We start from the raw sequence: 13,442 nt of genomic DNA, 5'->3' as shown, positions 1-13,442 counted from the left end.
CACTAAGTAATAGTTTTTAAGAAGATTCAAACACAGTAAAAAATAAATGTGGAATGATCTTAGAAGCAGTACAGTTTCATTGTCATTAATAGGGTGAGGACAGTTTCATAAATCTGCATTTTATACTTCTTTCTTGTCCTTACCTTTAGGATCTTCTTGTGTCTTTTCTCTTTAATATGCTTATGAGCAAAAGCCACCGACTCAATCAAAACATCACACAATTTGCAGGTATATTTTGCTGATGGGTAGCTTCGAGGTTGCTAAAGTAAAAATATTAAAAACCTCTAAAATATAGAAAGATATCACCTTCATTTCATTCAATACCCTTGCTAAGTTGAATGACTCACTTCGAAATCTAGAAATACTCACTTTAGCTTTCCTAACTCCATCATTACAGTCAAAAAGTTTGCATATAAAAAATAATGCCAGCAGAGTGATGGTACTGGTTCAATCAAGCCCAACACCTTGTCTTTTACAGCGGAAAATACCCAATGCCCACAGAAGAATATATTAAGTGAACAAACATAAAATAAAACTTTTCTGGTCCACCGTCCCAGCACCCAGTGATCTGACGTTAATTCAGGAACTAAAGGAGCAGCCATTTTTGTGTTTAACTTGCTGCCAAACCAAGACTTATTATAGTAAAAAACCAAAGGATAACCTGCCTTCTCTTGACAATTCATTAACAGCACCTATTTTGTATGCTACATCAATTCTATAACTAGATTCCCCGCTATAGTCAGAGTAATTGTTCGGAGTATACCCTCTATATTGTATTTACAGTCAAGAAAATAGGAGAGGACTATACAAGTAAAGACAGTGGTACCTTCTTCAGTCTATAAATACAGTCTCGCTTCAATCGTTCTTCAGCTTGCTGTAACCCTAGAAGTTCTTTTGTTGACAGCACAGATTCATCTATGACTGGACCATCCACTTCATCTTGATCATACTCATCCTTTCTAGTTCTTCTCAGTCTTCTTGGTTTCCTAAGCTTCTTCATTTCTTATAAAGAATTACAAGAGCAAATATGTCAAATAACTTCAGAGTATCACACAGCATTTTGTTTGGGTTTTTTTTCTTTAATTACGATTCTACTCACATGTGAGTCAAATAACATACAAATCATCTACCCTGCATGGTTTCATAATCTGTTCTGTGCAAGTCTGAAAATAGCAAGAGTGTATATTTATGTTATAATCCATAGTACCTTTGTTTTGAACTACTAAAAAACACTAATTTGTCCCACTGAAGTCACTGACCTTATTCAGACAGTTTTATTAAAACTGGCAAAAAAAAAATAAATACTAAATGCAATAGATTGGACTGCCTAATTAAGACATACCTATATGTCATTACAATGAAAATGTAGAATAAATCCAAACATTTCAGGATTCCTGGTCAGGCTTAGGTATAGGAACAATCTAAAAAGTTAACTGTCCCATAGGGCACTATGCATACCACAGAATTCGTGAGTGTAGGCCAATCTGAATAATTTGTAAAAGCTAACAGCACTATGATATAGCACTGTCATGGCTTAGCTGACATACAACAATTTATTATCACCAGTAATAATTCCCTGTTAATGTCACTTGCCTTTCAGTTAAACCAGCATATGGATTTGTATTGCCTTCACATTATTAATCAGACAAACGGAAAAAAAAACCCAACTCGTATCGGCTACGTTAAGTCAATAAATGAACTTGCTAAGTATTTGCACAGATTGCTTAATAAAGCTATAAAACTGGCAGAATAAACACGCTTAGAAAGCTTCTTATGTTTACAGCAAAAGTTCTGGAACAAGTGGTAAATACCACTTCTACTTCTATGCAAACTTTGTCATAATTTTGAAGTAGGAATTGCTACTGGTCCAAAGAATACCTGTAAAAATCATCTCGGGAATGAATATACACAGACCAGATTTTCACACATGACTTTAGATCACACCTTCCCTTACACTTGAACAGCTATACAGGATGTCCAGGTGAATGGAATTTCTAAAGTTCCCTGCTTCTGGGAAAGTTTATGCAACTTCCTTAGACTTCAAAACCCTTATCACAGCATGAGGTTTTCACTTGTAATAATTATGTATATTAAAAAAAAGATAAAACACAACTGCTCTACTGAACACATTTACAAAGTTTCTTTCCTGTGACCACAATATTTGTTTCTAATAATTGGCGAAAGGGAAACAACCTGGTTGTGCATTTTCAACCAGCTGTTTGATTCAGTTCACTAAGCAGCATCCAGGTGCTAGTGTTATAAACAGGACCAGGACAAGAATGGCAATATAATTTCTTTGTGCAGCAGCCCAAGTTTATGCTGGAATAAAGAGAACTAAGGCTTAACAGGTTGCAGGAACAGTACTCCAAAGGAAGCTCCAAAGAGCAGAGACAGAGGTCTGAGACTCTGAACTTTACACATGCCTTCCCATTTTCCATGCCGAGTCTCCAGCTCAAACTCCTAAGACCCACCATAGCTGTTTGACTACATTTTTACTGATGAGTGTAGACAGAACTTGGAGAAAAATGTGTATCAAATTAATGTCTTTGCTGGAAAGTGTGTGACAGCTACCTACTTACCAATTATTTCTGTAACCACTAAGTAACTTAAAAAAAATTACAAAGTAAATAAATACTTCTAATATTTGGCAGTTACAGTAGTGAGAATCTAATTATAGGTTAATGACTAAATAAAGTACTAAAGTTAAAGTTCCTGCAGAAAAATCAGTGCCTCTGAGATTTGCTAAACTCCTTCCTTATAAGCTACAGTAAAAGGACATACGGGTAAAAGAAAGGGACATCTGCAGAAAAGATTTCAAGTAAAAGGAAATGCTGAAAGAAACATTTTTAGTAATTGTTTGCTACTCTACATAGAATTAGAGCTTTTGAAGGGACCGCGGGAGGTGAGCTATGCCAAGCCTGTGCTTCACAGCACGATGAACTTTGTCAATCCTGAGTAATGCTCACCTAACCTGTTCTTAAAGGCCTTCAGGTACATACACCATGAGCTGTCCAGAAAAACCTCTCCAGTGCTTCCGTAGCTTTACCATTAGAAACTTTCCGTTTATTCCTCATCTGAACCTTTCTCACTCAATTTTAGGCCCATTGCTTTCTGTCCCATCTACTGGAAAGATGCAAGCCAGATTACCTCATCAGCTTTTTAATACCTTTCTAGAGAGCTGAAGACTGTTATCATGCCTTCCTAGCCTTTCCTTTGGCAGAAAGATTGGGTATTGTTTACACTTCACGTGGCTTCTGTTTTCTATGTGCTCTGGCATTCTTCTTACTCATTTAGACTGTTTGTTTTATTCATTCAAGTGGGGTGCCAAAGCTGGACAGAGTACTGCAACTGAGTTTACCAAAGACTTACAGAAAAAGGAGTACCTCAGGATGCAAGTCTGTTTTCATGCCTCACTACACCATGACACTGACTAGTCATGATCATCTTCTGATTCACTACAATTTCAGATTCTTCTCTGAAAAAAATACTACTTCATAATAAGCTTTCCTCCTTTATTTGTACAGTTGACATTCCTACTTAAGCAGTGGTATTTGCACGTCTTTTGTATTTCATCCTATATGTAGGTCATTTCTCTAATTGCGCAGTTATTTTAATTGCCCTTCCTGCTTTTCTGCATTCAGTTCCTACCAGCTCCACAGCATATTCAAATTTAGCAGCACACAATTAAAAAGCATGTTGTCTTCATTCATCATCAGAATAGTGTAATATACATTGAACAGAATAGAATCCTCGTAGATGCTTGCTCAATGCTTCTTATCATCTTGACAAAATCTTTGGTAAGTATTTTCTGAGTATAGTTATCTAACTAACTCTGCAAGGCTCTTGTATTAAATTAAACTAGAGAATTTTCCTCTAGTTTACTTACAGAACATTCATGCAAGAATGTCTAAAGTACTACAGTACTAGCAGTATCTACCAACTGCTTCTTCCACGTCCACAGGGGACTGATCACTATTTAAAAGAAATAAAATAATAGTAAGAAGAAAATAAAGAAATAAAGAAGGACCTGGCATACTTTTTTCTTGACAAATCTTGACAAATGTTTACTGCTACTCATCTCTCTGTTAGCTTTCAAATACTTACAATAGGTTACATTATTTGTTCCAGAATGGATTCCCAAGATTAAAGTTGTGTACCATTTTTTTAATTCCACTTTTAAGAGATGCTTGCCCTTTCCTATATCCCAGTAGTTCCCTTCTGAATAAGTTCTTCGTTGAGAGGTATTAGTGGTTTAGCTTAAATAAATAAGTTTTCTTAGAACAAATTACTTGGGGTTATAATATGGTGTGATTTATGCTGTTTGCTTATCTTTATTTAGCATGAGTAGCTAGATTTGCTGAAGCCTTTAGAATGCAATACAGTTAATTTTCTCAGTAATTTTCCCAGCAGCTGGTACAGTGCTGGCTTTAGTCTTTTAGTAGAAGAAAAACATTGATAACAGACTGAATTTTTGGTATTGTTTTCCCTAAGTCTGAGATTTTTCAGTTCCCATGTTTTGCCGGCGAATGCAGGTGCACAAGAAGCATAAACCAGCAGATAAGGAGACTACAAACATCAGCAGAGACTGCAAATCAACAAGACATAAGCACTCAACAGTGTCCTGCCTGGCAGGACACAGAAAAAGAATTGAATAAGGTGTGAGAAGACCCCAGACCAAAAATCACCATTGGACTAAAAGACAAGTGAACAGCACATGAGGGGCAGTTGTATAGACTGCAAGGGTATAATTGCCCAGCGATTTCTTTGTTTGAGGTCCCTCCCTTTCCAGAGGCACCCAGCCTGGGCTGACCTTGCTGCTGTACCTTTCAATTAAATTACTTATTTTTATAAAATCTGATGCCTGAGACTCTGCTGTGGGAAACCTAGTGTCAAGCCTGAAGAAGGAGTGAGTGCACCCCAGAGCAAGTGTGTGTGTGTGTGTGAGGAGTCAAAAGGGGTACCTGCCAGCCCACTGTGGTCACCCACTGTGAAGGGACCCTGGTTTTAGCAGTTAAAAGACTTGGGTGGTGTGCAGGCGACTCCTTGAACGGCACGTGAATGCTTGGGCAGTGGCCTCTCCTTTAGCATTCTCATGTATGATTGCTGGTGGTTCCAAAAATCTACTTCAGCAAGTCCCTGAAGTTTCACAGAAAAAAGTTCATTAGACCCAGCAAATTTGAGAACAAACTTGTGAAAGCATTCTACTCTGCTCTCTCCTCATCTGAAATTAAGCTTAAGTGTGCAGCTTACTTCTAACAATGAGAGACATTGGCCACCTGCTCACAGTTTATCTTTTTAGTGACAGCTAATATCAAGGGAAATGACACTTAATTCCTGGACTTCCTGGTATCAACCAGCAATAGCTGATCCTCAGCAGGACGGCAGATCAATACTGTCTTTGACCCCCAGTCTTAACTAAAACATGACAAATTTCTTGTCAACAGGCAGTTGTTCCATGTTAGCAGCACCTCATCTGTGCCTTAGTCTTTCTTATTTTATCTAATTGTATTCTCTTCTTTAAAGTTTCCTCTTTCTGCCTTGATCTACTTACACTTCCTTCTAGTACTCACATTCAATGAATAGATCTTATGCTATTGATCACTTTGTCCCTCCTTTGCCTGTTCTTCCTTGCATTTCAATACTTAGGGCTTGTACTCTCATTATTAGTATCAATTGCCTGTAGCGAAGTTCAATACACACAGAGAATTAATTTTGTGTTATTGCCGTGTTACTCTTGCTAGTATTATGTTCTCACATCATCTATGAGGCATTGTTTCCCATCTTCATTAAGGTATGTTGTTACAGACCTCTTTGGTAACTCCAAAATCTTACCCTGTATCAACTTAACTGAAACATCCCTTATCAGCCTTAACAGATTCTATCTAATTTGTACCTGGAAAGCTGCAAACAGGGACACTACACGGATGTTGCAATCTACTTACTCCTACTACTTATAAACAAACTTACAAAGACAACACAGTTTCTAAAACAAGTTCTGTACCATTCACTGTAACAATCCGTTTAAAGTGTTGCAGTATAGTACAGTCAATAGCCTGCAATATATGACAGAACAAAAATTACTTTTTGCTTTAGCAGTGAATCTTACAATTTCACTTTTCATTAACACACACATAGAAAGATACTTTACTGGATAGTTATGCACAAACAAACATGTTTGATTACCAAAGCTTCCTTTCTGCATGTCTGGCACCTCTTCATGCATTAAGTCTTCCTGAAGTTGTCGTCTTACATTTCTGTTTCCAGCACCTTCAACCTCATGAAGGGAGTCCTTTCTTGTCCTGCTACGTGCAGGAATCCAGGCAACAGATCTATACTCTCTCCAGCTGTCAGAAGTACCACGGTAGTCATCAGTTACCCACTTCTTCATTTGGTCTCTTTGGACATCATTTAACTTTGACCCTTGACTGTTAGTTGTGTTTTTAAGTGAATTTGGGCTGCTAAAAACACTACGTGGCCCTTGCCTGGGACTGCTTCCGTAATCACCCGATGTTCCCCTTTTCCTTTGCAGGTTGGTATCTATTTTATTGCTATGGGCATTTCTGTATTCAGCCATGACTTGGTAGTCTTTCTGTGAGGGACTTCCTTTTAATTCTTCTTGATTTAAAATTTCCTGGTCCTTATTTTGTTTGGCAAAGCAAGGTTTTTCAGCATCTCCCATGGTTATTGCTGTTCAATTTAGTGATTCCCACCTAGAAATTAAAAAGTTAAAAGTTGTGTTTTAAAATGAATCAAGCAATAAACAGTGGTTATTATTTGTTATGGAAATCTCAACAATCAAAGCCCTGGCTCTGTAATACCATCAAGGCAAGCTAGTCTTGGTGGAAAGCAAAATTTGCTCCAACCAAAAAGAAGGCAGTTCAAAACTCATCTAGGTTTAATTCTCCTAAAATATCTAAAACCTACGGGTGGTTCACAAAGTGCAGAGGCAGCCTATGGCTTTTTTAGGCATTAAGGACTAGATACCTTTAGGACAAATAACTACATTTAAGAGTCCACATAGTTCAGCTCAGTACAGGAAAGCTTTGAAAGAATGACTGAAGAAACTTTGTAGCATGTAGAATATGTAGGAGGCAGTAACAAGGCTGGCCCCAAAGCCACTCTACATCATTTGAATATTGCCCATTCCCCCATAATAGACACTGTTCACCTTGTTAAGAATGAAAATTGTGATCAGAGGAGATAGAGAGTAGAAATTGAAGTGCAATCTATCTGTCAGGCAAATATCATACAATGATTAAGAAACAATGCTCTGTTCCCAGTGCACTCTGCACATTTTACCTAGACCAGCATTCTGAGGTCTCACATTACTCGGTATTAAGCACACATATTTCATACTGTTTTAGTACTGTCTAAAACATCTGGGCTACCAATTTGGTCTCTCCCCTATCCTCTGTCACATCTGTGTTCTTATCGTTAAAACAATTCCAGGGAGCTGTAACTCCAATGTTAGCATAAACCCATGTGGACTGTGAAATGGGAAGTTATCTGGAAGAGACTGGTAAGCGGCAGCAGTCACATTGACGCTAAATATTGTATGCTTTACATATAGTCATATACAATTAAAAAAAAAAAGTTCTCTCTTTCAAAAGAAATGTATGTGCTTAAGGATGCAGAGAAGGCTGTAGGGCATTTACAAGAAGCACTTAAACAGCAGGAAATGCCCTTCTGTTGCCTTTAATATGGGAACAGGATACCTGATTTTCTTTTTTTTTTTTTTTTTTTTTTTTTTTTAAGTTCTGCAGGCCCCAAAGACACCCTTAGGCATCTCAGTGTTTGCTTTCTATAGGCTTGAGGCTTTTAGTGTTTATCCCCCTCTTAAACAGAAGAGGTTTTTTTTTTCCTCTCACATGAGTGACAAAATAAGTAGGATGATTCCTGTCCTAAAGACCTGAGCTCACAGCCAGTTATGTACGACCATGCAGGTGCAGCTATTCCAGCTCCGAGATGACACAAAAGTTTATAACGCACCAAGCGGGCTTGTTGCCTGTTGTAGCAAAGAAACTGCCGTCACATCCGAATTTCAGAGTGACCTAACACCAGCTCGTTTTAGAGCCATGCCCAGCACCAACGCCCACAGCCAGCCACCCGCCCGGCCAGGTGATGACACGCTGCCCGCACTGGCAAGGAGCCGAGAGCCAAAGTTCACGCTTGCCTCCGGCTCCCAGCCGCGACACTGGCCGGGTGCTGGGACCTGGCGGGCCGGCACCGAGGCGGCGGCTGGGGGACCCCCGGGTCCTCCCCGCGGGGCCAGACGCGGCAGGCAGCGCCGGCCAAGCCGCCAGCAGGACGCAGGCGGTGGCGTTACGATACCGGCCTCCGTCACCACTACGCAGGAAAGGCGCGACGTGGGTCGGGGCTCCCCTCGCTCCCACGCGGCAGCTCCCGGCCCCCTCCTTCCAGCCCTCCCACCGGCGGACGAAGACCCCGTGCCCAGCAGCCTCCTGCCCCCCCTCCCCCCATCCACCGAACGACCGAAGGCCCGGGGTACGGTCTGGCGGAGGCCTCGGGGGGTGGGTGGAGGGCGGCCGGAGGCAGTCAGGCGGCCGGTACAGGGCAGCGGCTGGGACTGCGGCGCAGCAGACCCCCACCCCGTTCGGCCCGGCCCGGCCCTGCCCCGCCGCCTCAGCCTCACAGCTCCCGGCCAGAGGGGCCGGCGACCGGCCGGGCGGGCCGCGGCCCAGGCCCGGGACGGAGGGAGGAAGGAAGGAAGACGCAGGGGCGGGAGAGATAGACGCCGCCCGTTGGCGGGGAAGGCCGCGCCGGGCCGCCGGCCACCACCCGCCGAGAGAAGACTCACCGGCCACCGAAGGCCCGTCTCCTGCGGCGGCGGAAGCGGCACAGGCCCCCCGCGCGCTCGATCCGCGCAGGTCTTCCGGCAGCCCGGCCCCGCCCCCCACCGCCCGCCGGGGCGTGGCCTAGGCGTGGCCTGGAGTTCATGGAAGGAGGGGGGCGGTTGGGCTGTAGGTACGCTCAGGCTGCGCCGTGGGCTTCCCACCGCCCCCACGCGTGGCGGAGCGGGGAGCGCAGAGGCCGTGTCCGTCGGGGGTCGCTAGGCAGGCTCCCCGTGGGGTAGGCGTTACGTCACGGCCAGCCCTGCCAACGCTGGACCCACCGGTGGGTGTGGGAGGCTCTTCCCCGCAGCTAGGAGAGGACGGCAATGAGTGTCCTGGGCAACCTAACTGGGTGGAAGGGGCGCATCTTCCTGGAAATGCAAGTGGGAAATAAACGGGTTGGCACACACAATCGTGAAAATAGTACAATATAAGCAGTTCCTGTGGAATAGTCCCAGAACCCAACTGCATATAGCCTGCGGGTCTCACCAAACTAACCACCTCTGGGAGCCGACGTGGGCAGGGTGCAGGAACAACTGCAAAATCACAGATGAGACGCAAAGAGTAAATTTAATCGTGATAGCTGGCGAACTGGGGGATGTCTGAAGCAGTACCCGGGCAGAGACACACCAGCGGGAACGTTGGCACTGCGGAGCTCAGTCCTTGCTCGAGAGAGTCCTTGTTAGTGAGAGAATGAGAACGAGGGCCTGAACCTGCTGTTCCTGCCTGTATTTCAGGGATTCACACAGGCATAGTTTTCCACTGTCCTTTCACATTTTCGGAAGCAGGGCAGGCATCTCAAGCATGTTCAATAAGCCAGCTCAGAATTCTTTACAGGCCTGCGTTATCTCAGTGCAGATGCTCTACTTGTTGTACAATGTACCTGTTTTTCCTTTAGGAAAGCTTTCCCACCAAGAAAAAAAAAGATTCAAAATTTCTGCAGTCTTGTGAGATAAACAGGGTTGATTTGGGATCAGAAATTTGCCATGCTGGTGCTAATGGGAGTGTGATTGCCCAGGCGTAGGAGTGGTGGGAAGCAGAGGTGGAGTGCCTGTTTTTACTGTGATTCAGCCATCTCTTGGAGCCTCACCCCATATCTGCTGTGTTTGTCACCTCAGCATTTCGCTGTTGCAATACTCCCCAGCTTGGCAAGCTAAGATGTATTGAAAATTTTGCTGCTTGTTTACATCAGTGGAGCACTGCATCACTTGCAGGTAAGCCAGAAACCCCATCTGCCCAATATTTTAAGGCGAGATTTTCCTGAAGACAGCGGAGCTGACCCATTTACACCTGAAAAGAACTTGGCCCAGTGTCGTGTCCCCTCCAAACTTCTTGTGCCCCCCAGACTACTTGCTGGTGGGGCTGTGTGGGAATCAGAAAAAGCCTTGACTCTGTGTAAACACTGCTCAGCAGAAATTAAAACATCCCTGTGTTATCAACACTGTTTTCAGCACAAATCCAAAACATAGCCCCATACAAGCTACTGTGAAGAAATTTAACTCTATCCCATCCAAAGCCAGTACTTTGTCCACCCTTCATTCCATAATATTTATATCATGTTCAGATCCCACCGTATTGGAACACATCCTCATTAACCACCCCTTTCTCCATAAAATGCTTGTGAAATATCCATAAGTATCCATAAAACGTTCACTGAGTTCATTTGGTCTGTGACTTTGGGCTTCACCTGTTATGGTATTCACTCAGGACAGAAGAGGTGGTGTGTTGCATGGAGTTACTGAGCACTAAAACCAGCTCAAGTTGGGTCACTGCTGCACTTGCACTGCTTCTTGTGAGGTTCACCCTTCATTGGTTCAGGTGGTTTCTGCAGTAATACTTCCTGTAGTGTGCAACTCAAATAATAGGTTAGAAAACTTTAAAGGTATATCCATTACATTCTCCACCCCTGATCCTTTTGGACTAGGCCATAAGTTGCAATTAATTCCTCCTCTTGCCTCTAGCTTGGCCAGCAGCAAGAGGTTCCTGCTCTAATGCTTTTGATAAATGGCAGCCACAGCAGTGGTGACATACAGCATCGTGTAACACTGCCCTCATACAACTCAAATCATGGATTATTGTCACCCAGGACTAAATCACCCTGAGGTACACATTGGACTCCCTCATCCCTCCACATTACCCACCAGGTAATGAGCAAAAACAATCCCACAAATAGCTTTACCCTTTCCTGAGGAAGGAATAACCCAGATTGTTTTCTCCAACAAGTTCCATGTATGTACTATGGGGATCTTACCTCCTCCCACAGTGCTCAGGGGTTTTGATCGGGCATGGCCGGGTCGACTGGCAGATCCTCTAGAGTTAACTAGCCGAGTGGCTTCTGCTAAATTTGTATCTCAATGCTCGAATGTCCCAGTACCCATTGCTTTCAGTGTAGTTTTTAACAGTCCATTGTATCGTTCAATTCTCCCAGAGGCTGGTGCATGATAGAGGATGTGATATACCCACTCAATGGCATTCTTCTTGGCCTGGGTGTTTATAAGGTTGTTTTGGAAATGAGTCCTGTTGCCTAATTCAATTCTTTCAGGGGTGCCGTGTCACCATAAAACTTTCTTTTCAAACAAGATAGTATTCCAGGGAGTGGCATGGGTTACAGAGTATGTTTCCAACCATACAGGAGTCACTTCCACCATTGTAAGCACACAGTGCTTGCCATGGCGAGTTCATGGTAGCGTGATATAATCAATCTGCCAGGCTACCCCATATTGATATTTCACATTGTCCTCTATACCTAAAAAGGCTTTAGCTGCTTTGCTTGTTTGATTATGGCGCACTTTTTATCATCGTGGATAACCCTTGCAACGGTATCAATGGTCAAGTCCACCCCTTGATCACAAGTCCATTTATATGTTGCATGCCTTCATAGATGTCCTAATGTGTCATGGGCCCATCAAGCTATAAATAGCTCACCCTTATATTCCCAGTCCAGATCCACCTGAGCCACTTCAATTCTAGCAGCCCAGTCCACCTGCTCATTTGTTGTGGTTTAGCTGAATCGGCTACTGGGGATGTGGGGCACCCCAGATGGGACTGACGGATGCTCCCCAATACCCCTCTTCAAAGAGAGAGGCAGAGGAGAGAAAAAGAGACTTATGAGTTTAGAAGGACCTAAACTACTTTAATGAAATATTAATAATAAAATAAAAAGAAAAATGAAGTATATACAAAATCATATCAAGGTCCCAGGATGACAATCTCATCACTGGCTGGCACTGGGGAAGTCCCAGACTGGACTTAATGATGGATAGGAACTGCATTCTGGATCTGGATTCAGGATCAGGACCAAAGGCAGACAAACAAACTGAGTCCTCCTCTGATGCTGGCCATTGAAGAAAGAGGGCTGACTCTTTGATCCCTCAGCTTTTCTACTGAGCTTGAGGCAGATGGGATGGAATACCCTGTGGGTCAGTTTTGGGTCACCTGTCCTGTCTGCTTCTCCCCGCAGGCTTCTCCCCTCTACACTTTTCCCCTTCTGACTCTCCAACAGGGCAAGTAACAGAGTGAGCTGGCCTTGAGTGTTACAGCAATAAGTATAAGCAAGAGCGTTTCTGCATACTGCACCTGGGCATCGCTGTAAACAATTGGTCTTATCACTGTGAGAGTGAACAGCGTCTGCACAATATGCTGTTAATTTTGGTAGTCAGAAGAGGCCTAGCTAAGAAATAAAGTTACTGAACAAAACTGGTCCTGTTTTACCTCAAACCAGGACATCATTGTTTCGATGTTCTTCAGTGGCCCAACTCTTGGGTGTGTGGGCATCTACGTAATGTACTTTTACAACCAGGTCCTCTACTCAAGCAGCAGTATCTTGCCGTAATTCAGCAGCCCAAATAGGTTCACTTCTGCTCTGCCTGTTGTTTTGCTTCCGTTGCTGTAGCCACTCATAGAGCGTTTGTGACCATCCATGAGTCAGTATAGAGATAAACTGCTAGCCATTTTTCTCATTCAGCAATACCTAAAGCCGGCTGGATGGCTTTCACTTCTGCAAACTGGCTCAATTCACCTTGTCCTTCAGCAGTTTCTGCAACTTGTGTAGGTCTCTACACAGCAGCTTTCCACCTCTGATGTTTTCCCACTGTATTACAGGATCCATCTGTAAACAGGGCACATATTGATTTTCATTTTCTGGTAATTTATTTTACAGTGAGGGCTCCTCAGCATGAGTCATCTCCTCTGGCAACACTCTGAAGTTTTGGCCCTCTGACCCATGCATGATTGCATCCAGAATTCTTGGATGGTTGAAGTTTCCCATTCAAGCCTGCTGTGTGATCAGTGCAACCCACTTACTCCATGTAGCATCCATTGCATGTTGTATAGACTGGACCCTCTCTTTGAATAGCCAGCCCAGCACAAGCAATCAAGGTGCCAAAAGAAGCTGTGCTTCAGTACCAATGAATTCTGAAGCAGCTTAAATTCCTTCATATGCTGCTAATATTTCTTTTTCAGTTAGAGTATAACAAGCTTCAGATCCCCTATATCCTTGACTCCAAAACCCTAGGGGTCAACCTTGAGTCTCCCCTCATGATTTCTGCCAGAGGCTCCAGGTGGGGCCATTATCCCTGGCTGTGGTGTAAA

The 13,442-nt window shown here is 43.4% G+C and overlaps 1 protein-coding gene across 1 annotated transcript in view; it reads right to left on the bottom strand.

Annotated features, from left to right (window-relative positions):
- TUT7 (terminal uridylyl transferase 7) overlaps positions 1-8,844 on the bottom strand; it is a 38,595-nt gene extending 29,751 nt beyond the window's left edge. The window contains exons 1-4 of the mRNA XM_082497762.1: positions 8,819-8,844; positions 6,184-6,710; positions 827-1,002; positions 144-260 (exon numbers count right to left, since the gene is read on the bottom strand). Coding sequence (XP_082353888.1) covers positions 144-260; positions 827-1,002; positions 6,184-6,679 — 789 coding nt within the window. The 5' untranslated portion in view covers positions 6,680-6,710; positions 8,819-8,844. The remainder of the gene's footprint in view (positions 1-143; positions 261-826; positions 1,003-6,183; positions 6,711-8,818) is intronic.
- Positions 8,845-13,442: the final 4,598 nt, after the last annotated feature.

Source organism: Vanellus vanellus, assembly GCF_965231255.1.
Source record: "Vanellus vanellus genome assembly, chromosome: Z".
Classification (NCBI taxonomy): Eukaryota; Metazoa; Chordata; class Aves; order Charadriiformes; family Charadriidae; genus Vanellus; species Vanellus vanellus.
This window is presented reverse-complemented; position numbering and strand designations above follow the sequence as displayed.